Source organism: Portunus trituberculatus, chromosome 37, assembly GCF_017591435.1.
Source record: "Portunus trituberculatus isolate SZX2019 chromosome 37, ASM1759143v1, whole genome shotgun sequence".
Classification (NCBI taxonomy): domain Eukaryota; kingdom Metazoa; phylum Arthropoda; class Malacostraca; order Decapoda; family Portunidae; genus Portunus; species Portunus trituberculatus.
Window position 1 is genome coordinate 14140439 of NC_059291.1, and position 27851 is coordinate 14168289.

The 27851-nt window shown below is 38.5% G+C and overlaps 1 protein-coding gene across 5 annotated transcripts in view; it reads right to left on the bottom strand.

Annotated features, from left to right (window-relative positions):
* Positions 1–1132: 1132 nt before the first annotated feature.
* The window catches only part of LOC123514251 (CUE domain-containing protein 1-like), an 81733-nt gene continuing 55014 nt past the window's right edge, over positions 1133–27851 (bottom strand). For 4 of the 5 annotated variants that reach the window (XM_045271996.1, XM_045271998.1, XM_045272000.1 and 1 more), the window contains 2 exons: positions 15206–15357; positions 1133–4774 (listed from right to left, as the gene is read on the bottom strand). In XM_045271996.1, coding sequence (XP_045127931.1) covers positions 4730–4774; positions 15206–15357 — 197 coding nt within the window. In that variant the 3' untranslated portion in view covers positions 1133–4729. The remainder of the gene's footprint in view (positions 4775–15205; positions 15358–27851) is intronic. The other variant, XM_045271997.1, reaches the window with a different exon arrangement.

Sequence of the window (27851 nt, forward strand, 5' to 3'; positions counted from 1 at the left end):
CATAGTGCTGATAAGTTGCCTCTCCACATCTACAGTATGAAATTCAAGGGAGAGGAATGCTTCCACATTGTCATCCTTCTAACATTGCAGGAAAGCATTAGATGTATGTATAAACATTGCCTATATTTGTGTCTTAGCACAGGTTTCAAGAAACTAACTTTCTTTGCGTAAAAAAAAAAAACATTATCAATTAGCAGCTGTTAACATTCACTTTATACATATCTAAGTACATATTGCATTTGCCCATGATTCTTCTTAAACTATTGTACCAGTACCAATATCACCAAGATGGTTAAAGAACTGCAAGATCAGGTAGATTTAAGAATTAACAAATACAAATATGTAATTTTTATAATAAATAAAAAAATACTTTAATGTCTTCCTAAGCAATCCAAGACCATGTTCCCCTGCTGGTCCTTCTAATCTCTCTACATTTTTTCAGTTTTATTTATGAATGGTCTGTAGGCTTCTACTCTCACGCACACACACACACACGCACACACACACACACACACGGCCCGGTAGCTCAGTGGTTAGAGCGCTGGCTTCACAAGCCAGATGACCGGGGTTCGATTCCCCGGCCGGGTGGAGATATTTGGGTGTGTCTCCTTTCACGTGTAGCCCCCGTTCACCTAGCAGTGAGTAGGTACGGGATGTAAATCGAGGAGTTGTGACCTTGTTGTCCCGGTGTGTGGTGTGTGCCTGGTCTCAGGCCTATCCAAAGATCGGAAATAATGAGCTCTGAGCTCGTTCCGTATAGGGTAACGTCTGGCTGTCTCGTCAGAGACTGCAGCAGATCAAACAGTGAATTACACACTTATGTAGATATCAAACTGTTATGAGACCTGTTTCAACGAAGATCTTGAACATGCTCAAAGGGATGAATGGTATTATTAGAATTCTTGATAAAACACATTCTTTAAATTCAGGCTTATCTGGGACTTGGATGGCATTTCTCTCTCTCTCTCTCTCTCTCTAAGAAAAACTAAGTCTTTATCATCCTTCTTGCCTTTATACACTACACTAAGTTGTTATTTTCAAGCTATAACCTCTTTATAAATAAGTGATCCCACATATTTTTGTCTTTTTTCTTCATGTATTCTTTAACTCTTAAGATTATCTCAGTTATATAGATTCAATCACCCAGTTGCATATAATACATCTTTATTCAAAAACAATTCTATATCATGACATACCTGAACCATCTTTCTAATTCCATATCATTATCCAGTTATTCAAGAATGTCTGTTGGATATACTCGAATGGCAAATGAAAATTACTAGCTGCTGATTGATATTACCTTTTCTATCAATTTTTAAACAATCAACAAGTACAATAGACTGGTTTCCATATTCTTAACTCAGTATTTATACACAAGATTTTATGACATCATAATAATGTCACATTTCATACATGCATTCATGGCATAAGCATACATAGCATTATTTTTTCCCAGGCAAATGACACTTACAAGTATTACCTATATAGAAATAAATATCTGAAGATGCCATAGATTATTAGGTATACATATCGATAAGTTGATGTTGACTATTTGTTCAGTTACCCTAAAGCTAACTCTTGTACTCAAAAGGATAAAACTATTGTAACTCTCAATCTGCAACGACTCATTCATGGTGCATGGTGGAGGGGATACACAACATGCACGCTCTCATGTAATAATTATGAGGACAGAACTCTGCTGAACACAAGCACTAAAATAAGTGTTGTTATCAATGTAACTTAACAATACCAGTGGATCACAAAATAAGGCAGTCTGGAATGGTGTATCCAGATAGTGTCCATAATTAACTGGTGTGATTATGTAAGGAATTTATCAAACCACCTTGAGTAGAATACAATTCTAGCCCTTTTAATTATATAATATAGAACAAATTCTGGTACATAAAAATTTCATAAATACTAGTTGATGAATAAAGTAATTAACACACACACACACACACACACACACACACACACACACACACAAAAAAAAAAAAAAAAAAAAAGAATACCTTGAGTAATGTTTACAATACACAGCAGAAGTGATCTGCTACAATCCTAAACATTTCTTAGTTTTTCTTCAAATTCAAACATTAAGATGGATTGTAAATGCTGACAAGACTTATAGCAATCCTGAATAGAACAGGAACTAAGAAACCTGCTCTTTCCTTGATGCCTTAGTCCTCTCTGCCACCCCCATCACAGTCACCACAATCCCCACACTGCTATGTAACCACCACTTGCTCATTGATTCTAATGTACTTCCAATGACAACAAAGTTCAATGAAAATAACAAGATACAGTAATAATCATCTTACAACTGGCCAATATTGGAGACTGCTGTTCCAAACATGGGCAACATTCTCATTGGCATCATAGTAAAACAAACATTGGGAGGTGCAGTGCAATACTGACTCTGTGGCAATGAAACAATAAAAACAAATAATAAAACTCTGGAAAGCTTTTGCAATCATTCTGTTTGGCTGCCTACTGCTTGGAAATGCCATTGTGCATGGCTGGTAAGGAATATATACAGTAGTAGAATGTGCACCATAAACTATATCATTATGAAATGTGAAGACTGGTTTTCACTTTTAGAAAGGTTCGACTGCAGATGAAATGTATGAAGATGCAACCTTATCATAATGAATTTATTTTCTGAAGATATCAATGTTAATTGAGACTTCATTTCAGGAAAACTAATCAATGTATAGCTTTGTAAGAATGTTTACAACATAATACCCACCTAGTTCTAAGACCCCATGGCATTATGAATTTTCTCTAAATTCTCCAATAAACAAAATATGAAATATAAATTTCAATTTCTTTTTTATGTACACAAATATCTTCTTAGTGGTGAATATTAATATCAAACACTTAACCTCAAGAAGGACAAAGTAAAAAATATCTCTGAATATCACAATATTGTTGAAACATTCAAAGATCAGGAATTTTAAGTAAAATGCAAAGAAAGTGGCAGAAGCTAGCGAACATCTTACTACACGTGTAATTACAGTATGTACTGACAGAGACGAAAGATCCTGTTTAGCACTACAGGGATGATGGGTATGGATGATGAGGATGATTGAGGAGTGTCTTGAAAACTCTTGGTGGTGTGTCAGATGTGATGATATTTTTAATAAATTTGTTTGAGTCATGATAAACTATGTACATATTTCCAGGAATCAAGTTAAGAAGCAGAAAATAAATATCTCTGATACTATATAAATGAAAGAAATAACAGAGCAAGAATTCAAAGTTTCCCAATGGTGTGACAGTGTCCAAGCAGCACCAACACCAGCACCAGCTCTCAGCTCATACCACATCTCTGCTGGTCAGTGATGCTGTGGGTGTGTTATTTTTGCAAAGCACATTTCAAAGATGTCCTAGCAATATGCTGACATTGGAATAGCATATATATATATATATATATATATATATATATATATATATATATATATATATATATATATATATATATATATATATATATATATAATGATTTTTTTTTTTTTCACAGCACTTCAAAGTGGAAAATTGTGAGATTTCATATCATTGACATATGCGACATTGTACCCACAGAACAAGAATATAGGTACCAGGAATCATGTGTTGCTGTAGGCTTACTAGTGGATGAGCTCATACTCCAAATAGCAAATTGGAATATTCTAGTAGTGAGGAATTCAGATGAGTCTTAACTTGATTGGTTGATGTAAGTTGAGTGTATGAATATAAGTTAATATCAGTGCAGAACATTTCTAATATCAATTAGATATTTCAAGTGATACTTTTTATTATACAAATAAGCCAAAATGCATATATCAATAATGTAGGAACATGGTTATGCACATGAAAAAAAAATCAACTTTAATCATTCTATATCCTGCAAATGAGGTTCAATAGTCAATATCCATATATAATATCAAATCTAGCATACATGTATACTGTATAAAAAATTGTTGAAATAATCATTAATGTTTCAGTTTTCTACTGCAGCAATGTGGTGCTTTATGGCACCAGACAATAGTGCTTCATAAGCAGTCTACTCTCAACTTTTTCAAACTTTTATTTATTCATTCATTTTTTAGCTACTTGAGCATTCCATGTCACAGATACATATACAGAGTTGTGAGGACATACTTTAACTAACAAGAATGATTTGAAAATAGAATACAAATAAAAATCAACCATGTATATATGTATTTATAAAAAAGAATGTATATAATCCTTAAAAATATATGCCAGGACACTCAAATCTGTATAAATAAATATAGATCTCCTGCTACAAGCTATACATACTATGTTCATAATAAATTATAAAAATATGTTATTACAATAAAATAATAACATTCTTAAAATAACTAGAATTATTGTACATATGGAGATATTAAGTACAGTATAAATTTCTTGGGATTTTCAACACAGGAATTGGTCTCAGCAATTACTACAAAAAAAAAAAATATCTAACAGTAAGAAAAGGAAAAGCTAATACAGTACATCTTTTGATTTGTGAACCTCTTCAGTTGAAGGAGGAGTGAAAGAGCTAGCAAACTGCTACAAACTTTCAACACAATTCTTCTTTTCCGTTTTTGTGATAATGTTTTCGTGAATTTAGGATACAGTATTCCTAGAAAATAAGACAGCATTAATGTGTATGTGCCTACTGTGTGTCTTGGGAGAAGGTTCAACACTGGTGTCCTAAGTGCATCATGGTGGGAGAGGCAAGCTTCTATCGCAGTAGTCTTGGTGATGCAGACACCCCTCCTTCCACCTGCTGGTATAAAAAGTAAATGTCAATTGTAAAATCTAGATCTAATTGCTATTGGTTCTTGCAATGGAAGTATGTGGCCAATTGCGCTATGTCTAAGTTCTTGAAGTATAGTAAGGTGGTGTAAAAGACTACGTCTTTCCACCAAGGAAGGCTTAGAGTGTGAATAAGGTGTGTATACAGGTGTGGTGCTTTGCCTGAGCCACCCTCATGAGAGATTGTGTGGCTGATATATACAGGCAACCCTCCCTTAACGAACGGGTTACGTTCCTAAAAAAATGTTCGTTAAGCGAATGTTCGTTAAGCAAACCAATTATAACAAGTTTAACCCCCGACTTGAACTTCCATTGAGAGTAAACAAAGTGAGAGTGCATCATAGTACAGTGAAAGGTTTAATGAAAGTAAAAATTATGAAGTTAAACATTTAGGCAGTTTAATTTAAGTCATTATAATGTACACTAATGTATGTATGTAAGTAACTCTATAATGTTGATGATCTTAAATTTATGAAGGGAGGGAGAGTGGAACGGGAAAGACACTAGCTGGCAACCTGTGGAATGTAAACAAAGGACGCATCATTCTACCGCATACAAAACTTATGTACCACATTTCTACAAGGCTTTCCATTTTATCCATTGCAGAGTCACGAGTTTGGGTGGTTCTTTTAGCTTGCAAGGAAGATATGGTCTCACCAGCATTCTTAATAGAGTCTGCTGACTTGAAAATAGTAGAGACATTAATGGAGTCAAGCCATGGTGGTGAGCAATGCTATTAGTTTTCTTGTCTCTCTCGTGTCTGTGAATAATATCCAGCTTCACTTCTAGAGTAAGAGACTTCATGGTCTTCATAGCAACGCTAGGCGACATTGCAGGGCATTTTGGTGACATGTTGAGCGAGGGAAGACAAGCTGCTGCTGACACTGTTATTGTTTTGAACTAGGGGGGAGTGAGTGGTGCACGTTTTGTCCAGGAAAGGCACTGGTGTGTTCAAAAGCCTGTCGGCTTGCGTGATACAGCAGGGCTTTCAAACTTGGAAAAAAATTACCTGGATAAAATTTTGTAAAAGCGAGTTTGGTGTTCGTTAAACGAGCAGATGGTAGTAAAAGGAAACATTTGTTGTAGCGAAATTTTGTTGTGTGAACGTTCGTTAAGCGGGGTTGCCTGTACATACTGTATTTTACGGCTTGCAAGACGCTGCATCTTGGAAGACACACCCTAATATTTGAAAGAAATTTCTAAGAAAAAAAAAGTCATTCTCATACAAGAACGCATTCACCATATACCCGACCACTGAACACAAAAACATAAGAAGCAAGGAGTCTGCAAGACACTATTGTTTCATCACTCATTACAAATTTGCTGGAGCACTCACCACAAATTACTATGTAAATAAAAACACCATAGGTAAATACATATACACAGTGAAACAGTCCATCTCTTCTTGTTTTAGTGGCGGGCGATGGCATGTTTTGGACCTGTTGTTTACATTACGGAATCACTTGTCCGATCGCCGAAACCGAACACGTCAGTGCTGCAGTTTGTATTTATTTTATTTTGCAGTCGTGCTTCATAGGCTTTATCAATGTGAATACAATTCACAAGTGGAGTTTTGACTCTTGCTTGAATGAGTAAGCCACTTGGATGTTCTATTAATAAAGGTATAAAGGCACCTGGCATGATGTGTGTGCGTTCGTGTGCATGTATTTGTGTGTTGCAATGAGACGAGGGAGCGGCCCGTTTTCTCCAAACGCTGAGTAGGCTGCAGGAAGAATTATGGTATTGTAAATAAATAAGTACTGAGTTTACATAATATAAAAGGCTAAATTAAATGGTACTTAAGCTAACATCATAATGTGATGACTCAACATACAAATCCAGGTCGCTTTCTGTCAAGTGTCCAAGCTCACTTGAGGTTGGATGCTGCCTTACAATACAACATTCATCTTGGAAGACGCACTAGTATTTTTCAGGGTATTTTTTAGGAAAAAAGTGCGTCTTGTAAGCCGTAAAATACGGTATATATATATATATATATATATATATATATATATATATATATATATATATATATATATATATATATATATATATATATATATATATATATATATATATATATATATATATATATATATATATATATATAATACTCGCTTAACGAAGGTTCGTTTAACGAATTTCCAGTTTAACATACTATATAAAGTTAGACCAAAAATCCGCATAACGTACAACCACATCCGTTTTAGAGAATTTTCTGGGTTTGAATTTGCCGGGTGAGGGACCGAACGCGGTAGTTTCGCTGTGATTGGCTGGCTCCCCGCCTCTGTCTCTAGCGCTCCTGGAGCTGGATCCAAGATTCTTTAACAACGTTAGAGCAACCTCTTGCAGCGAAATGGCATCCATGAACACTTGGAGGGACGGTGACAAGGTTGCTTTCAGGTTGCTCTGAGGTTGCTGGGAACACCACCTCTGGAGGTGGTGTTACTGTCTTATATATGCATTTATGTTCACAAAACAACATTTCTATTAGCTTTTTACAAACCTTGCCCCCAAGAAAGGATTGTTTTGTAATACATAGTGAAATCTTACATGGAATACCAAAAAATAAAGCAGAGATGAGATGAGCCACAGATGAAGTGGGAGACTTGTGGCGACTTGGCCGCTTCTTCTTCTTGTGACCCTTTTGCTTGCGTGTTACTTTCATCATGATGTTTATGTTTTCACTCCTCTCTTATCTGTTATAATGGATATCATATCTTAGTATTGATATACGCTCATGCCATGAGGATAACCTTGACCCCGTGGCACTGAGTGATAGTGAATTACTGATGAAATCCATGGTATTTCATTAATAATTCACTGTCACTCAGTGCCACAGAGTCGAGGTTATCCTCATGGCATGAGCGTATATGAATACTAAGATATGATATCCATTATAGCAGGCAATAGAGGAGTGGAAACAAATATCATGGGGAAAGACAACACGCAGGCTAAAGGGGTCACAAGAAGAAGAAGAAGCGGCCGAGTGGCCGCAAGTCTCCTGCTTCGTCTGTGGCTCATCTCGTCTCTGCTTTATTTTTTGGTATTCCATGTAAGATTTCATTTTATGCATTACAAAACAATCCTTTCTTCGGGCTAGGTTTGTAAAAAGTTAATAGAAATGTTGTTTTGTGAACATAAATGCATATACAAGTATAAGACAGTAACACCACCTCCAGAGGTGGTGTTTCCAGCAACCTCTGAGCAACCTGAAAGCAACCTTGTCACCGTCCCTCCAAGCGTTGATGGATGTCATTTCACTGCAAGAGATTGCTCTAACGATAAATAATCTTGGATCCAGCTCCAAAAAGCTAATAGAAATGTTGTTTTGTGAACATAAATGCGAGAATGTGAGAGAATTTGTACGTAGCTCCTCTAACTTCCAATGACTCATGTGACATCATAAAAGTAGTGGTACACTGGTGGCCCAATATGCTGCCAAACGTATATACAAAAATTTTTTTTTTTTAACCCATGTGGTATGTTGGAGACTAGCCCAGAACGCATCCCCCCATTTCCATTATTTCCTATGGGAAAATTACGTCTGCTTAACGAATTTTCGCTCTACGAAGAGCTTTGACACTCCCTATCCTGTTCGTTAAGTGGTGTATTACTGTATATATATATATATCTATATATATATATATATATATATATATATATATATATATATATATATATATATATATATATATATATATGCAGGGGATCCTCATGATTTGACCGTTCGCAGTTCGAATTATCGCCAATTCGAACTCAATTAATTAATCCACAAGGTTTGATCGACTGACTCGCCAATTCGACATTCATATCTTGTGCACCACCCACCCAGTCAAATCTGCTGCCACCTCAAATTTGTCGCCAGCCCGCCAGGCCGAAGTATAAACCAACGCTACCCTGTGCTTCACTTCCTCAGGCTCACTCTTGCCCCAGCTGTCATCCAGGCAGGCCACGCTCTGCCGTTCCACTTCCTGCCTCCACACCACTTCGACCATGCCGCACAAAGCCACCTCCAGCCCCAGCCCTAAGAAGCACAATTTTCTGCCTTTGAAAGATAAGCTTGAGCTTATAAGAAAGTGTGAGGCAGGTAGAGCTCACAGTGTCGTTGCAGTGCAAATGGGTGTCCCTATATCAACAGTAGCAACAATTTGGAAGAACAGGGACAAGTACTGCAAGACCGTTGCATCATGCAAGTGTTTTTATTTCCAAAAATGTACTGTACAGCACCCTAATGTGTTTAATAAAAATGTTAGATATAAATGAAGCCCTTAATAGTACTGATTTAGTCTAAGTTAGTGTTTTATAGAGGTTATAGTAATGTTTTGGTGGGTCTAGGCTGGGGGTTGGTCCCTATCCCCCCTAATTCTTAAGTATCTTATGGGAAAAATTGCTTCACGATTCGAATAAACACTGATTCGACCGATGAAACTTAACTCGAATTGTGAGGATCCCCTGTGTATGTATGTATATATATATATATATATATATATATATATATATATATATATATATATATATATATATATATATATATATATACAGGCAACCCCCGCTTAACAAAGTTTTATCCAGGTAATATTTTCCTAGTTTGAAAGCACCGCGGTATCACGCAAGCCGACAGGCTTTTGAATACACCAGTGCCTCTCATGGACAACGCACGCACCACTCACTCCCCCTGTTCAAAACAATAACAGCGTCAGCAGCAGCTTGTCTTCCCTCACTCAACTTACCACCAAAACGCCCTGCAATTTCGTCTAGCATTGCTAAGAAGACCAGGAAGTCTCTTACTCTCGAAGTAAAGCTGGATATTATTCACAGACACGAGGCGAGAAAACTAATAGCATTGCTCACCCCCATCTTGACTCCATCTACTGTCTCTACTATTTTCAAGTCAACAGACTCTATTAAGAAAGCTGGTGAGACCATATCTTCCTTGCAAGCTAAAAGAACCACCTGAACTTGTGACTCTACATTGGATAAAATGGAAAGCCTTGTGGAAATGTGGTACATAAGTTTTGTATGTGATATAATGATGCGCCCTTTCTTTACATGCCACAGGGTGCCGGTTCGTGTTTTTCCCGTTTCACTCTCCCTCACCTTCATAAATTTAAGATCATCAACATTACAAAGTTACGTACATACATATATTAGTGTACATTGTAATGACTTAAATTAAACTGCCTAAATGTTTAACTTCATAATTTTTACTTTTATTAAACCTTTCACTGTACTATGATGCACTCTCAATTTGTTTACTCTCAATAGAAGTTCAAGTCAGGGGTTAAACTTGTTATAATCGGTTCGTTTAACGAAGTTTCGCTTAAAGAAGGCTTTTTTAGGAATGTAACCCCTTCGTTAAGCGGCGGTTGAGATACGAACGCCCCAACATATGATTTTTTTGATATACGATGAAAAATTTAATAAAATTTACACCTCGAAATACGAAGATATTTTTAAGATATGAATAGCCATCAGTAGGTGGCGCAGTGATCGCTCGGCTACCCGCATCCACCCAAACATTCCACCCGCGTTGTTTATCATTGTTCATCCTTTGTGCATGTATGTGTCTGTGCTCCATGGCAGTGTGTATTTTTTCTTAAGTTTAGTGAACACAACACCCCGAGGTCAGTGATCCCAAAAGTAAAAGTTTAACGAGAAACACACAAAATAGCCTGTTTTCACATACTGATTACACTTGGAAATTCAATAAACGAATGAGTACAAATGGTGTTCTGCCCACAAGCAACTCTTCCTCTTTTCAATGCAAAGAACCAGAAGTCTCTAGATGTTATGGTTACCAAAATATCACAGGTTGAATGAAGAGGTATCATTGGTGTATGTGGCCTTGCATCTGATTGGGTTCAGCGGCCTTGGCTTGAGCGATAGAAAATGGGCCCCTTGTATCTCTATCTCTATCTCTATCTCTCTCTCTCCTGTTCTGATACCACTCTCGTTCAAAAGTTGTCTCCCCGCAACATGGCGAGAGACCCGAGGAGTAGAAGTAAGGCAAGGTGGCGGAATCGGACACTGTGAAATGACTGTCGCTCCCACCATCCATCGTGGGAGTTGGTGACAGTGATGTATAGCATATGTTTACTCCTGATGAATGTTGGCAGCTGACAAGCAAAGAAAACGGGAAGAAAATAGCCAAAATATAGCCGTAAAAAGCATAAACATCTATTGACATGCCCCGAGTCTTGCATGATGAACGTCTATCGACGTGACCCGAGTTTTGCGGGTTAAGTTGTTATTTTGGGCAATATAGTACATTTATATCATGCATACAATAAACATTGTATTTATCTTATATTAAATCTATATTTGGTTGGTATTTAAAGCATGTTAATTTTTTGGGGGGTAAATTCATATCACAAGAACGAATTAATTCTATTTCCATTAATTTCTATGGTAAAAATTGATTTGATATACAATTTTTTCTATATAGAATGATCGTCACGGAACGAATTAAAGTCGTATGTCAAGGTACCACTGTATATGACATATAGATAGATAATCTATATCATCAAGAGCATCCAATAAGGGAGAGGATTGTAAAGGCAGAGCACCATAGGAGCAAGAGTCTTGACAGAGAAAAGTGTGTCAATAGATTTAAAGATGAATGTCAGGAATAGCATTCTCCTGCTAACATTGACACACCTTGATGTGGAATAAGGCACAACAATCATGAATACAGTCTGTAGACACAGTGACATGAGAGACATGTGTGAAATGGGAGTCTTACAGTCATAGGGAAATGTATGAGAAAATGTGGAATGAATGCCATAGCAGATAGTGTAAACTGTAATGTGGTGGAATGGGTGAAAGGGAATAAAATTGTGATTGTGGCTATATTTATTTTGAGAATGAAAAGAGAAGAGTTTATCAAGAGAGAGCATATGAGTGAAGTTGAAGGTAGTAATAGGAGAGGAGGGATGAGGTAAAGGAACACATGTGTGAAAAAGATTTTAGCAGAGACTAAGTAGTTGAATAACCAAGAAGGGAATGTCTGGATAGGGGAGGTAGAGACTCTTCTGCTTTGGGCACCTGCTTAAGGAATGCTTCCAGAAGGAGTGACATCAGAGAGATGGATATACAGGTATCCCTTGGTTAACGATAGGGTTACGTTTCCCAAAAACAGATCGCTAACCGAAACGATCGCTAACTGAGGGATTTGAAATTATCAACTACATACATGTATTTCGCGATGCGTAAATAAACGACACTTTCTATGTTGTTAGTTGTTATTTACACCTTTAGAATTGGTAGTACTTACCTTGAGGAGTGGATGTGATATGCGTAGTGTGTTGTTTTGTGCCCCCCGAGGGGACACAGGGCCTTGGAGGATTAAATCTCATCATGCCCACACCCGACCCAAACTCGGTCAGCTGCTTCAAACCCTTCAAATTCTTGAGAGAATACGTTTTCCAGTGGGGGTGGGTCATCCAGGCTCTCCTCATCGTCACTCAAGGTTACGGTGGATGTGAAGGATAGATTGGATGTGGGTGGAGTTGTTTTGGAGGTGGATGGAGTTGTTTTGGAAGTGGGTGGAGTTTTTTTCGAGGTAGCAGGACGAACTTTGAAGTACGACGAGATGACTCCTATGGAAGTAGATGGGATTGCTTTTGAGGTGGATGGGGTAGCTTGGGAGGTGGATGGAGTTGCTTGATCGGTAGATGGGGTTGCTTGGGATGTGGATGGGGTTGCTTGGGCGGTGAGTGGTTTGAAGAAAGATGAGATGACTGTCTGTTTTGCCATCCTTTTCTTTGCCTCAAATAGTTCTTTATACACTTTCATGTCATTTTCTATAGCATTAGTCACGCCATTACTTCGGTTTGGGTTGGGGTCATTCTCCTGGAGAAGATGTATGGCCTGGTTAATATGATTAAAATCTCCTCGAAAATCTTGACGGAGAGGGTTCTTTCAGGCTCCTTGTCCTCCTCCATTTCCTCCAAAGTATTTTGTTTCTCCAACTCCATGAGGTCGTCGTTGGAGAGAGGCTCAGAATGACTGTCCAGCAGTTCTTGTACGTCATTCTCGTCCACCTCATTGAAGCCTGCCTTATGGGAGATATGAACGATGTCTTTCCTTACTGCTGTAACATCGACAGGGACTTCCTGTTTACGTTCCACGCACTCAGGCCACAAATTACGCCAACATCCATTCATTGCCGACTTGGACACCTCCTTCCATGACTCGTCGATGTTGTCGATCCCTTTTAATGTTATAATCCTTCCAAAATTGTTTCATGGTCGGCTTGTCAGGGGTGTCAATGCAGGCCAACAGCTGTTTCATGGTGCGCCGCTGGTAATAGGCCTTGAAAGTAGCGATGACTCCTTGGTCCATCGGCTGGATGAGGGCAGTTGTGTTTGGGGCATAAACATGACCTCAATATTATCTGCCCAGTCATTCATGCTCTCTGGGTGGCTGGGGCGTTGTCACACAGCAAGAGAAATCTGTTAGCAATGTTGTTTTGGGCAGCATATTCTTTTAGGAATTTGGAGAGGTATCCTGTCACGTAACTTTGCATGATAACAGTCGTCATCCACCCTTTTGTTTGCCTTCCATACTACGGGCAAATATTCCTTAATATAGCCAGACAGAGCTCTTGGGTTTTGGGAATGGTAAATAAGGCATGGTTTAAGCTTAAGATCACCAGCGGCATTCCCCCCCACCAATAATGTTAACCTGTCTTTAGATGCCTTGAATCCTGGTGCCGACTTCTCCTCCTTTGCTATAAACGTTCTCGATGACATCTTCTTCCAATACAGGCCTGTCTCGTCAAAGTTTAGAACCTGCTTGGCTGAATAACCTCCTTCCTCGATGCGCTCTTTAAGCAAAGGCTTGAAGGCGTTTGCAGCGGTTGATCCGAACTCGCTGCCTCCCACTAACCTTGAGGTTGTGTAGACTCCCACGATGTTTGAAACGTTCAAACCACCCCTTACTGGCCTTGAAGGACACTGTCTCGCCTATGTTGAATTCTGGTTTCAGGTCCTCCCACAGGCTCAGTGCCTTAGTAGTAACGAGTTGGGTAGAAAGAGGCATGCGGCGGTGTGTGTGGTCTTCAATCCATAGCCTCAGCAAACGTTCCAATTTTTCCATAATCGGTTCCCTGTTACGAGTTGTTGTGTGTTTGTGCAGGTTTGTGACTTGGTTGGCCTGCTGCTTCACTTGTACTTTTTCTGGAGAACTGTTGATACAGTTGATTGAGATAAACCAAGGGCACGAGCAATAGAGTTTACCCCTTCACCACCCTCATGACGAGTCACAATGTTCAACTTAATATCAAGGCCAATGCTCTTTCTCGATTTTTAGCCTTATCTCCCGGTGGAGAACAATCGTTGGGTCGCTTGGAAGCCATCACTAAGTTCACTTGATCACAAATAAGCACAAAAAGAAGTTTAGAGCGGCGTGATAGAGTTGTTGTTGCACAATCAAAACAGCGGGAAAGACTGTGGTGTGTTTACTGCACGGGCCGCGGGTGGATGGAGGCGCTGCGATCGCGATTGCGATCGCGATTGCGATTGGTCAATCCGATCGTTAACCGAATTTTGGCGATCGTTAACCAAAAAATAGGGATTAATTTGGAGGGATCGTATGAGCGAAATATCGTTAAGTAGTCGATCGTTAACCGAGGGACACCTGTACTGTCATACCTCGCCGAACATGAATTCGCCAAATACGAATCTCGCATATACACGAATCGGTAAAATATACCATATTTTGCCGAGCATGACTTTGACTCGCAATTGCACGATTTGGTCTCCATTTGAATCTCCCGCTGGTCCTGGTGGATGCACGTGACCTCCCCTCCCAAGTGTCTTGGACTCGCTCCAGGGCTGGCGGTAGCACGCTGCCTCGTGCCACTCGCTCTCTCCTTGTTGTGCTGTTGTTGTGTGCAGACGTGGTTCCCTTGCGTTCTCTTGATTTCATCTTAGCCATGGCTAGTCAGAGGCCCATCACTTCGTATTTCAAGCCCTCTCCAACCAGCAAATAAACTAAATAAGATACATACTAGTACTGTAGTTAAATAAAATGTGTGTTTGGTACTTCATTTATTGTTTTTTTTTTTCAGTCTTTTTGGTAAAAAAGTGTTTTTTTGGGAGGATCTGGGAACCTAACCCCTATTTTCCCATAGGGCCTATTATTCGCCCAATATGAATCTCGCCGTACACGAAAAAACTCAGGAACCTAACTGTTGTGTTGGGCGAGGTATGACAGTACAGAATAACACCCAATGACTTCATATATGTTGGGAATTCAAATTCAAATAAATGAGGTCATGTGGAAGTTACAGTATTTAAATCTATCTCGTTTCCTACGCTGTTGCATTTGTGCCTCAACAAAGATAAAAGCCAAGATTCTATGACCACATTTCTGAATTTTAAATATTTTTAATTACCTGAGTTTGTCTTTCATCATCTTCATCTTCTATTAATGGGTCAGCTGATATCAAGAGCTGGTCTCTCCCCACACTTGGAAGTAAAGTTCGGCTGCTGGTCCGCTTGCGCCGGGAAAATACCTTGGCAATCTGTGCAAACTTCTTTCTTGATGCTGAAATTGTTGTCAAGTAGTGAGTAATCAAAACCTTCTACAGAAAATATTCCGAGAATCACATTCCACATTAACCTCTTCACTACAAGCAACAGAAAATGCTCCTAGTGCCATACCTAGGCTGGGTAGGGGTGAAGGGATACCTGACTCAGAGGCACCTCTCTCTCTCTCTCCCCAATACAGAAATAATAATGATGGTAAGTACTTTTTCATAATAGGTATGTACAACAAGAAGTAAACCCATGCAAATTTTAGGAAAAAAATTTTCAACTGCCTTCTCAAGGCCATTTTCTGAAGATGACAAATGAGACAAAATGTTAATTTTTATGGTAAACTAATCTACTGGTACCAAAAGAAAAAATAAAAAGAATATAATAATTATTTCTAGCATGGCACATCAGTACTTATTCTGATATAAGAGAGTCATACACCTTTATAATAATGATGAAAGTCAAGTATACCATCGTATCATATACGACATACATTCTGAGATATCTCATACAGTATCTGGGAAAGAAAACACACCATCTCAGCAGAAAGCAGCCATGACGTAATATGCACGTCACTGGATATGTCAAGAGCACCCAGATGACGCAAAACATGCGTCATTGTGTTGAAGGGGTTAAGAGAACACTCTGAGGATCCCACACTACCTTTATTCATCATAACTTTTTTATGTAAGAGGGAAAAACTAGCAAAAAAAAAAAGGCCCACTTAGTATGCTAGTGCCCATTTAAGTACAAAAGAGTTAGCCAAAAGAAAAGGATAAATGCCTTGAAAGCCTCTGCTGCCCCCTTAAATGAGTTCAACTCATAGGAAGATGGAAGTACAGAGGCAGGTAGGGAATTCCAGAGTTTACCAGAGAAAGGTATGAATAATTGAGAGTACTAGTTAACTCTTCCATTACATAGGCGGAAAGAATAGGGGTGAGGAGAAGAAGAAAGCCTTGTGCAGTGAGGCTGTGGGAGGAGGGGAGGCATGCAGTTAATAAGATCAGAAGACCAGATGGCATGAAAATAGCAATAGAACTAGCAAGAGACGCAACCTTGTGGCAGTGAGAAAGGTTTACGGCAAAGTCGAGCATGAACTAAGTTGAGCGTGTCAAATCGAGCGCCTTGGAGCCAGGTTGAGCGTCAAAACAATGATATGATTTAGAGAATTTTCCCTAGACAGAACAGTGTTACATCTGGGGAGAAAATTCTCCAGACAACATAATCAAGACTGATGTTTTCGTGAATCATGATGTCTCATGTTTTTGAATGCACTAAAGTAGTACACCAAATAAAGCTGTACTACCATAAAGTAATACAGCAAATAAAGCTAGTCATTCTCTATAGAATAGTGAAAACTGGTATGGAATGGAGAAAAGGAATGAATAGAAAATCAAGTCTGAAGATTACAGAAAACCTGAACTCATTATGTTCAATGGTTTACCCATATCAAGCCTGTCTCACTGATTTACTGTATTCAAAGAACTGGCTCAATATTAAAGGTAAGTTAACACAACTGCTGCTTGTAGTAAATAACATTAATTATCCATTCTATAATGTATGAAATGTAAAGATGATGATGACGATGGTGATGGTGTGTGTGTATTTACCTAGTTGTAGTTTTACAGGGCCTGGGCTTTACGCTCGTGTGGCCCCATCTCCATATCTACACTTATCCAATTTTTCTTTAAAGTGTGTGTGTATTTACCTAGTTGTTGTATTTACCAAGTTGTAGTTTTACAGGGCCTGGGCTTTACGCTCGTGTGGCCCTATCTCCATATCTACACTTATCCAATTTTTCTTTAAAGTGTGTGTGTATTTACCTAGTTGTAGTTTTACAGGGCCTGGGCTTTATGCTCGTGTGGCCCCGTCTCCATATCTATACTCATCCAATCTTACTTTAAAAGTATGCACACTCGTTGCAGACACTACTTCTTCATTTAAACTGTTCCACGTCTCAATACATCTCTGCGGGAAACTATATTTTTTAATATCTCTCAGACATCTTCCTTTTCTCAGCTTTTTATTATGCGATCTTGTGCTTTGGATGTCATATTCTTCTCTCAGGATCAGTTTCTCATTATCCACTTGGTCCATTCCGTTGATCAATTTATAAACTTGTATCAGATCTCCTCTCTCCCTTCTTTGTTCCAGGGTTGGTAGATCCATAGCCTTTAGTCTCTCCTCATATGTCATCCCTTCAAATTCTGGAACCATTCTTGTAGCTATTTTTTGTAGCCTCTCCAATTTCCTTATGTGTTTCTTTTTATGAGGGATCCACACTACTCCTGCATATTCCAATCTGGGTCTTATTATAGTATTTATCAATTTCTTCATCATTTCTTTGTCCATGTAGTGAAATGCTACTCCAATATTCCTTAGCAAATTATATGTTTCTCTAAAAATTCTATCAATATGGCTTACTGGTTGATTGTTTTCTTCCATCGTCACTCCTAAGTCCTTTTCCTTTTTAACTTTCTCCAGTTCTACTCTATCTCCCATCTTATAGATTCCCAAAGGTCATCTTTCACTCTTTTCCCATTTCCATGACATGGCTTTTGTTCACATTGAATTCCATTTCCCACTTTTTACACCATTCCCAGATCTTATTTTGGTCTTCCTGCAGTATCTCTGCAAGGAGGAGGCGGTGGCATAGTGGATAAGGTGGTGAGCGTGGGATCGGGCAGACGTCCACGCGTAGGTTCGAATCCCACCATGTACAGCCTTAAAACACTTTGCCATTTGTCGAGTGGTTTAAAGTTACCTACATATCACCATGATACCCAGGTTCTAGGTGGTTACACTCAAGATGAGCTTGGGCGGTGATATGGGCCCAAATATGGGTACCACTATAAATAAAATTGCCTGCGCCACTAATGGGCGGAAGCTGAACAGCGCTTCCCATACACTCTTCAAGTGTGCCTACAGGCGCTATAGGCCTTACCGTAAAAAAAAAAAAAAAAAAAAAAAAAAAAAAAAAAAAAAAAAAAAAGTATTTCACAATCCTGCTTTTGCTTTATAACTCTGCACAGTTTTGTATCAGCTGCAAACAGATTTATGTAGCTGTTCACTCCTTCTCGCATGTCGTTAATATAAATGAGGAAAAGTATTGGTGCCAATACTGACCCTTGGGGCACTCTGCTTTCTACTGCTCTCCACTTGGACTTCATATCTTTAACTACCGTCCTTATTTTTTCTCCCCCTCAAATAATTTTCTATCCATCTCTATGTGCTTCCTTTTAAGCCACCCTTCACCTCTAACTTCCATAGTCATCTTGCATGTGGCACTTTGTCAAACACCTTTTTTAAATCAAAATAAATACAGTCAACCCATCCCTCTCTCTCTTGTACTCTATCAACTATTTTAGAATAGAAACTCAATAAATTAGTTACACAAGGCCATCTTTTTCTAAAACCAAATTGGCTATTTGATATCAATTTGTTGTCTTCAAGGAATTCGATCCATTGTTTCTTTATTATTCTTTTACACATCTTGCATATTACACTAGTTAGTGATACCAGTCTGTAATTTAAAGGCTGTAATTTAAAGGTTCTTCTTTCCCTCCGCTCTTATATATGGGAACCACCTCAGCTCTTTTCCATTCTACTGGTACTGTTCCATTTTCTATTGAGCATTTTATGATGTTGTATATAGGACTTGCTAGTTCTTCCCTACATTCTTTCAGTATTCTGCCTGAGATTTCATCTGGTCCCATTGCCTTCTCTTCATCCAGTTCCTTCATTAACTCTTTCATTTCAAGCTTGATTACTTTAATCTCTTTCATATAGATTGTCTCGCTATTACTCTGTGGCCTCTCAAATTTGGATTCCTTAGTAAAGACCTCCTGGAATTTTTTATTTAATAGTTCTGCCATACTTTTGGGTCTTCCACCATCCGTTCTCTCCTTTTAACCTTTCTATTGTTTCTTTTTGCCTAATTTTTCCATTTATGAATCTATAGAACAATTTTGGTTGCTCCTTACATTTTTTGACAATGTCTTTTTCAAAGTTCTTTTCTTCTTCCTTCCTCACCTTAACATATTCATTTCTCGCTGCTTTGAAGTTTTCCTTATTTTCTGGATTTCTATTTCTCCTCCACCTTTTCCATGCTCCATCTCTTTTCTCCTTTGCCCTAGCACACCTTGCATTAAACCAATCTTTCTTTCCTTCTTCTTTAGGTCTATATTTCGGGACATATTCCCTGACTCCTGTGTTGTATATTTCCAAAAATAAGTTATATTTGTCTTGCATTGTCTCTGAGTTTTCCATCTCCTCCCAGTCTACGTTTTAAAATAGTTCTTGAGATTCTCAATATCAGCCTTTCTATAATTTAATTGGTCTCCTTTGTATGAATCGTCTCTATCTTCCTTTCCCTCTTCTATATCAATTTCTAATATTACATGGTCACTCTTTCCCAATGGGCACTTATATCATCATTCATTTGCATACCCCTTGTAAAAACTAGGTCCAATCTCACCGGCTCGTCGTTTCTTCTGAATCTTGTGCACTCCTTTACTCTCTGGTCCATCATATTGTCTATCATTAGGTTCAAGAATCTTTCTCCCCAGGCTTCTTCCCCCATACCACTTTCATAATTTTCCCAGTCCACTTCTTTACAGTTGAAATCTCCTACTAATATTACTTTTCTCCTTTCTTTAACGATTCTCGTTAGACTCCTTATTGTGTCATCTATCATGTCTTTATATTCTTGATTGGTCCATATATTTGTTTTTAGTGGCACATATGTTACAATGATTGTTAACTCTTTTTTATTAATATGCATCTTAATATACAATACTTCTGCTTTTCCTTCCCCACATTCCATTTCGTTTATCACTATCTCCTTCCTTAACATAATCATGACTCCTCCTCCTCCTTTACCCACTCTGTCTCTTCTCCATACATTATACCTATTATCCAAGTCTATTTTGATTGCCTTATTTAGTTTTGTTTCAGCCAGGCATACAATATCTGTATTTTCTTTCTTTATGTAATCTCTTAGTTTACTTGATAAAATCCTGTCTATGTTCGTATACATCATTTTTAGTCTTTTGCCTTTATCATTTTTAGTTAAACTTGTTCCACTTTTTTCTCTTCCTTCTCGTTTATATACCATTTCCTTATCCTGTCTCCTAGAATTCTCCAAAAAAATGCCGCCTTCTCCTCTTCTGACCTTTAATTATTCTTTTCCCTTACTGCTGCTGCCAGTTCATTGTATCTCTTCCTTTCTTCCTCATTTCTATTTTTCTTTATATAGATATCCTTGCAGCCTTCTGTTTCTCTAAGTTTTGTTGTTCTATATAATATTTCTTCTGTTGCTGCTTGTGATTTTAGTAGTATTTTAATTGGTCTCGTTTTTCTTTCTTGATATGGTCCCATTCTGTTTATTTCTTCTACTTCCTCTTCCAAGTTCTGCCTATCTTCGTCGTTTAGATTCTTCAGTAGGTCTTTGACTGATTTCTCTTCTTCTTTTTCTCTTTTTGGTCTATATTTTATATTTTTTTCTCTTATTCCAAATATGACTACACTCTTCTTTTCTTCTGCAATTTCTCTAACTAGATTTTCTTTCGTCTTGAGGACTCCTATCATTTTGTTCGTAATATTTTCTTCTTTTTCTTTAAGTTTTCTTGAATCACCTCCTGAAAATCAGCTTTATCTTTCTTACCTTGGACTCTCCATGCTTGTACTTCTTTTTTAATCACGTTCTGTACTCTTTCCTCTTCCTTGTTTACTAGATCTTTCAGCTTCTCTTTTTCTTTCTCGGCTTTACCGAGTCCTTCTTCCATCTGCTTTTTGTAGTTAGCTACTTCCTTTTTAAGTTCTTCGTTTTCCGCTCTTAGCCTAGCTTTGTTTTCTTCCATTTTTTTTATCCTTTCTCTCAGTTTTATAAACTCTTTATCCTGTTCTGCATTCACTTTCATTTCCATATTCTCTTTTATCAATTTATCTAGTTTATATTCAATATTTAACACTCTCTTAAGTAGTGAAGTAGTCGTCGTATCAAAGCCTTCGAATACACGCTCACCCTCACCAGCATAGTCATCATCAGCTTTCATTCCTTCTCTAATCTCATGTCTGTATTTTGATGGAATCTCTTACTCACCCATCATTCCTTAATAATTGATTGCATGAAAAAAAATGAGTCCACACTACCTGCCCAGGCCACTGTAAAAACTGTACAACCGGTATGTAGTGAAGATCAGCTGATTGTCGGAATGGCGCCAGTGCGTCCTTCCTCGATCGCGTCTGTCTGTGTGTGTGTGTGTGTGTGCGTGTGTATTAACCTAGTTGTATTTACCTAGTTGTAGTTTTACAGGGCCTGGGCTTTATGCTCGTGTGGTCCCGTCTCCATATCTACACTTATCCAATTTTTCTTTAAAACTATGTACACTCTTTGCTGACACCACTTCCTCACTCAAACTGTTCCAAGTCTCAACACATCTTTGCGGGAAACTAAATTTTTTAACATCTCTCAGACATAGTCCCTTCCTTAGTTTCTTACTATGCAATCTTGTGCTTCTAAAGTCATATTCTTCTCTCAGGATCAGTTTCTCATTATCCACTTCATCCATTCCATTAATCAATTTATAAACTTGTATCAGATACCCTCTCTCTCTTCTCTGCTCCAAGGTTGGTAGATCCATAGCCTTTAGTCTCTCCTCATATGCCATCCCTTTAAATTCTGGAACCATTCTTGTAGCCATTTTTTGTAGTCTCTCTAATTTTCTTATGTGTTTCTTTTTATGGGGAGTCCACACAACTCCTGCATATTCCAATCTAGGTCTTATTTTAGTACTTATCAATTTCTTCATCATTTCCTTGTCCATATAGTGAAATGCTACTCCAATATTCCTTAGCAAATTATAAGTCTCTCTGAAAATTCTATTGTGTGTGTGTATTTACCTAATTGTATTTACCTAATTGTAACATACGGGAAAAGAGCTATGCTCGTGTTGTCCCGTCTCCATATCTATTAATGTCCAGCTTTTTCTTAAAATCATGAATATTCCTTGCGTTGACCACTTCCACGTCTAAACTATTCCATGCTTCCACCCTTCTATGAGGGAAGCTATATTTTTTCACATCTCTCCTATAAGTGGCCATTTTAGTTTTTCCCATGCCCTCTCGACATTCTTTCATTCCACATACACAGATCTTCCCTATCCATTTTTCCATGCCAATCATCACTCTGTATATTGCTATCAGGTCTCCCCTTTCTCTTCTGTTTTCCAGGGTCGGAAGTTGCATTCTTTTCAGTCTGTCTTCATAAGTCAAATCTCTTAAGTCAGGCACCATTTTGTTGCAGCCCTCTGTACTTTCTCTAGTTTCCTTATGTGTTTCTTTAAGTTCGAGCCCACTGTATTGTTGCATATTCAAGCCTCGGTCTTATCATTGCAGTAATTATTTTCTTCATCATTTCTTCATCTAAATATCTGAACGCCACTCTTATGTTCCTCAATAAGTTCAATACTTCTCCAATTATTTTGTTTATATGTCTCTCTGGCGATAGGTCATTGGTAATTGTCACCCCAAGGTCTTTTTCTTCATGACTGGTTTTATGTCTTCATTTCCTATCTTGTACATACTCCTGATTCTTCTTTCACTCTTGCCAAACTCTATTTTCTTGCATTTTGTCGTGTTGAACTCCATTTGCCATGTACAGCTCCATTTCCATATTCTGTCCAAGTCTTCCTGGAGTAGTTCGCAATCTTTGTCACATCTCACTTTTCTTAACAATTTTGCATCGTCTGCAAATAGGCTCACATAACTGGACACCCCATCCACCATGTCATTTATGTAGACCGCGAACATTACTGGTGCCAACACTGATCCCTGTGGAACTCCACTCTCCACCAAGCCCCATTCTGATGGTCTGTCCTTAATTATTGTTCTCATTTCTCTTCCTACCAAAAGTCTTCCATCCATTTTAGTAAACTGCCATGCACTCCTCCTACCATTTCAAGTTTCCAGATCAGTCTCCGGTGTGGTACCTTATCAAAGGCCTTTTTTAAATCCAGATATATTCCATCAGCCCAACCATCTCTTTCCTGTATTACATCTATCACCCTCGAATAGTAACATATCAGGTTTGTCGTGCATGAACGCCCTTTTCTAAAACCAAATTGACACTCACAAAGTATGTCATTTTCTCCAAGAAGTCTGTCCATCTATTCTTCACCACCCTCTCACACATCTTAGCTACCACACTTGTAAGTGACACTGGTCTATAGTTCAATGGGTCTCTCTTGTTACCTGATTTATAGATTGGGACAATGTTAGCTCTTTTCCAGTCTTGGGGCACTACACCTTCCCTTAATGAGGCATCAATTACTTCACAAACTTTTTCTGCCAGTTGCTCCTGCATTCTCTTAAAATCCATCCTGATACCCCATCAGGTCCCACAGCTTTTCTCACTTCTAAACTCCCCATCATATTCTTGATCTCCTCCACAGTTACTTGAAACTCCTTCATAATCCCTTTCTGTTCCATTACCAGTGGTTTGTCAAAAGCAGTCTCCTTTGTGAATACCTTCCGAAAGCATCCATTCATAGCCTCTGCCATTTCCTGGGATCTTCACTGCATACTCCATTTACTTCTAAACTTTCAATACTTTCTCTATTTTTGATGTTGTTGTTCACATGTCTGTAAAAAGCCTTGGTTGGTCTTTACATTTATCAATTATATCCTTTTCTTGTTTCTTTCTTTCTTCTCTTCTAATCAACACATATTCATTTCTTGCTCTTTTGTAACTTTCCCACTGCTTAATCCGTCTTTTCCTTCTCCACCTCTTCCATGCATCCTCTTTTCTTGTTCTAGCCTTTTCACATCTATCGTTAAACCAGTCCTGCTTTCCAACTTCTCTATGTTGTCTTATTGGTACAAATTTTTCTCACCTTCTTTGTATATTTTTATAAATTCCTTCCACTTTTCATTTGCTCCTTAGCACTCTTGAATTTCATCCAATTTGTCTCTTGAAAGAATTTCTTTAGGTTTCCAAAATCTGTCTTGGCATAATTCCATCTTCCCACTTTATATTCTTCATTTCTTCTAGATTTCTCTTCATCTATCACCTTGAACTCCAAAACTGCATGATCACTCTTTGCTAAAGGGCACTCCACCCTCATCTCCTCAATGACCATTGGCTCTGTACTAAAGACCAAGTCCAGTCTTGACGATGCTCCCTCTCCTCCAAACCTAGTATCTTCTTTGACCCACTGAGTTAACACATTTTCCATTGCCAGTGTCAATAGTGTATTTCCCCATGTTGTCTCTGATCCAGTCCTCCCAACACACCTCTTTACAATTAAAATCTCCCATCATTATAGTTCGTTCACAGCCACCCAACATTTCTTCCAGACATGTTCCTGTATCACTTATCATTTCTTCATATTCCTGTACTGACCATGCATTTGTCTTAGGTGGTACGTACACCACTATGTAGTGCCTCTTTTTTCCTTCATTAGTTTCTGCTCTGATCTTTAGCACTTCTGCCTTTCCCATACCTTCTTTCACTTGATCCACCTTTATATCTTTTTAACCAGCAACATCACTCCTCCTCCCATCTTACCTACTCTATTTCTTTTCCAAACATTATATTTCCTTCTCCAACCATCATCAGGTCTTCTCCCTCTCTCAGTTTTGTTTCAGTAAGACCCACAATATCTGGGTTCTTGTCCCTCAAGTAATCGTTGAGTTCTAAAATCCCGATATCACTCCATTTATGTTGGAATACATTACATTCCGCTCATACGTAAGTTTCTTTAGTCCTTTCTTACTGTACTTTTCTGGGTTATGAACCACTTCCTCAGTCTCATATCCAAGATTCTCCAGAAAAACTCTTTCTTCTCCTCTTCTGTCCTCTCTTCATTTTTTTCAAAGCCTCCTTTCTCAACTCATTTAACATTTCTCTTTCCTTTTCACCGAGATCTCTTCTCAACCAAATCTTCCTTGTTGTTTCCTGCTGGGCTAGCCTCCATGACTTCTCCACCAATTCATCTACATCCTTTTGTGACTTAAGTTTGATTCTTATTGGCCTCATACCTTCTCTTGTGAACTTTCCAATTCTATGGAAGTCCTCTATTTCTTGTACTAGGTCTTTTCCTCCTCCTGCACCACATTAATGATATTATTTATCACCTTTTTATGTTTTCTCTCTCTCCATTTTACTCGGTGTCTTATCCTCCTCCACACCAAATATCACCACACATCTCTTTTTGTCTACAGTTTCCCTCACCAATGTCTCATTTGATTTAATAACCTTCACCACTTTCTCAGCAATCTTCTCTTCTATGATCTGTTGATCTATAATTTCAGCAAGGCCCAAAGTTTTCTCCCAGACTCTTTGATTTCCTTTTCCAGACTTGCAACTTTGTAATTTACCTCCTTTCTTTCCACTTCCTGACTTTTTTCCATTCAGCCTGCTTCTCCATCACTTTTCCTAGAGATTCTCCACATTTTTCGCAATTCACTTTAATTAGCTTAACTTCCTCTTTCAGTGCTTCATTTTCCTTCTTCATATCGGCACACTCTTTCATTACATTGTCATAACTCGTTTCCAGGCCCCATACTTTTCAAACAGTTTTCAATTTTACCTTCCAACTCCAGAATTTTCTTCACATAAGCGCTCTTCTCCATTATTCCTTGAAATCCTGTGAAGTCTGATTCATCTTTCGAGTTCACGGCCGCTATGTTGCGCAGATGTAAACAAACCAGCTGATGGCTCAAACGCAGGCTACAGTTTATATTTACCTTCCCTGGACATTATTTTGCTAATCAACAGTTAACATGACTATATGGAGACGGGACAAACATTACCAGCTCCTTTCCCACCTTGGTTACTCTTAGGCAATGGTAACTGTAGAATTAGAGATGATTGCTCTGGAGCTCAGCGACCACATCCGCCATCAACGATGTCCCGTGTGTGTGTGTGTGTGTATTTACCTAATTGTAACATACGGGAAAAGAGCTATGCTCGTGTTGTCCCGTCTCCATATCTATTAATGTCCAGCTTTTTCTTAAAATCATGAATATTCCTTGCGTTGACCACTTCCACGTCTAAACTATTCCATGCTTCCACCCTTCTATGAGGGAAGCTATATTTTTTCACATCTCTCCTATAAGTGGCCATTTTTAGTTTTTTCCCATGCCCTCTCGACATTCTTTCATTCCACATACACAGATCTTCCCTATCCATTTTTCCATGCCAATCATCACTCTGTATATTGCTATCAGGTCTCCTTTCTCTTCTGTTTTCCAGGGTCGGAAGTTGCATTCTTTTCAGTCTGTCTTCATAAGTCAAATCTCTTAAGTCAGGCACCATTTTCGTTGCAGCCCTCTGTACTTTCTCTAGTTTCCTTATGTGTTTCTTTAAGTTCGAGCCCACTGTATTGTTGCATATTCAAGCCTCGGTCTTATCATTGCAGTAATTATTTTCTTCATCATTTCTTCATCTAAATATCTGAACGCCACTCTTATGTTCCTCAATAAGTTCAATACTTCTCCAATTATTTTGTTTATATGTCTCTCTGGCGATAGGTCATTGGTAATTGTCACCCCAAGGTCTTTTTCTTCATGACTGGTTTTTATGTCTTCATTTCCTATCTTGTACATACTCCTGATTCTTCTTTCACTCTTGCCAAACTCTATTTTCTTGCATTTTGTCGTGTTGAACTCCATTTGCCATGTACAGCTCCATTTCCATATTCTGTCCAAGTCTTCCTGGAGTAGTTCGCAATCTTTGTCACATCTCACTTTTCTTAACAAAGTGAGATGTGTGTGTGTGTGTGTGTGTGTGTGTGTGTGTGTGTGTGTGTGTGTGTGTGTGTGTGTGTGTAATTCAACATGGTCGTCTGATGGTCACCCAGCCAGCCATCCCCATTATGGACTGAGCTCAGAGCTCATAGACCGATCTTCGGGTAGGACTGAGACCACAACACACTCCACACACCGGGAAAGCAAGGCCACAACCCCTTGAGTTACATCCCGTACCTATCTTACTGCTAGGTGAACAGGGGCTACACATTAAGAGGATTGCCCACTTGCCTCACCGCTTTCTGGGACTTGAACCCAGGCCCTCTCGGTTGTGAGCCGAGCGTGCTAACCACTAAACTACGTGGTGTATTTACCTAGTTGTATTTATCTAGTTGTAGTTTTACAGGGCCTGGGCTTTATGCTTGTGTGGCCCTGTCTCCATATCTACACTTATCCAATTTCTCTTTAAAACTATGCACACTCATTGCTGACACCACTTCCTCACTCAAACTGTTCCAAGTCTTAACACATCTTTGCGGGAAACTATATTTTTTAACATTTCTTAGACATCTTCCCTTCCTCATTTTCTTACTATGCGATCTTGTGCTTCTAATGTCATATTATCCTCTCAGGATTAGTTTCTCATTATCCACTTGGTCCATTCCGTTAATCAATTTATAAACTTGTATCAGATCCCCTCTCTCTCTTCTCTGTTCCAGGATTGGTAGATCCATAGCTTTTAGTCTCTCCTCA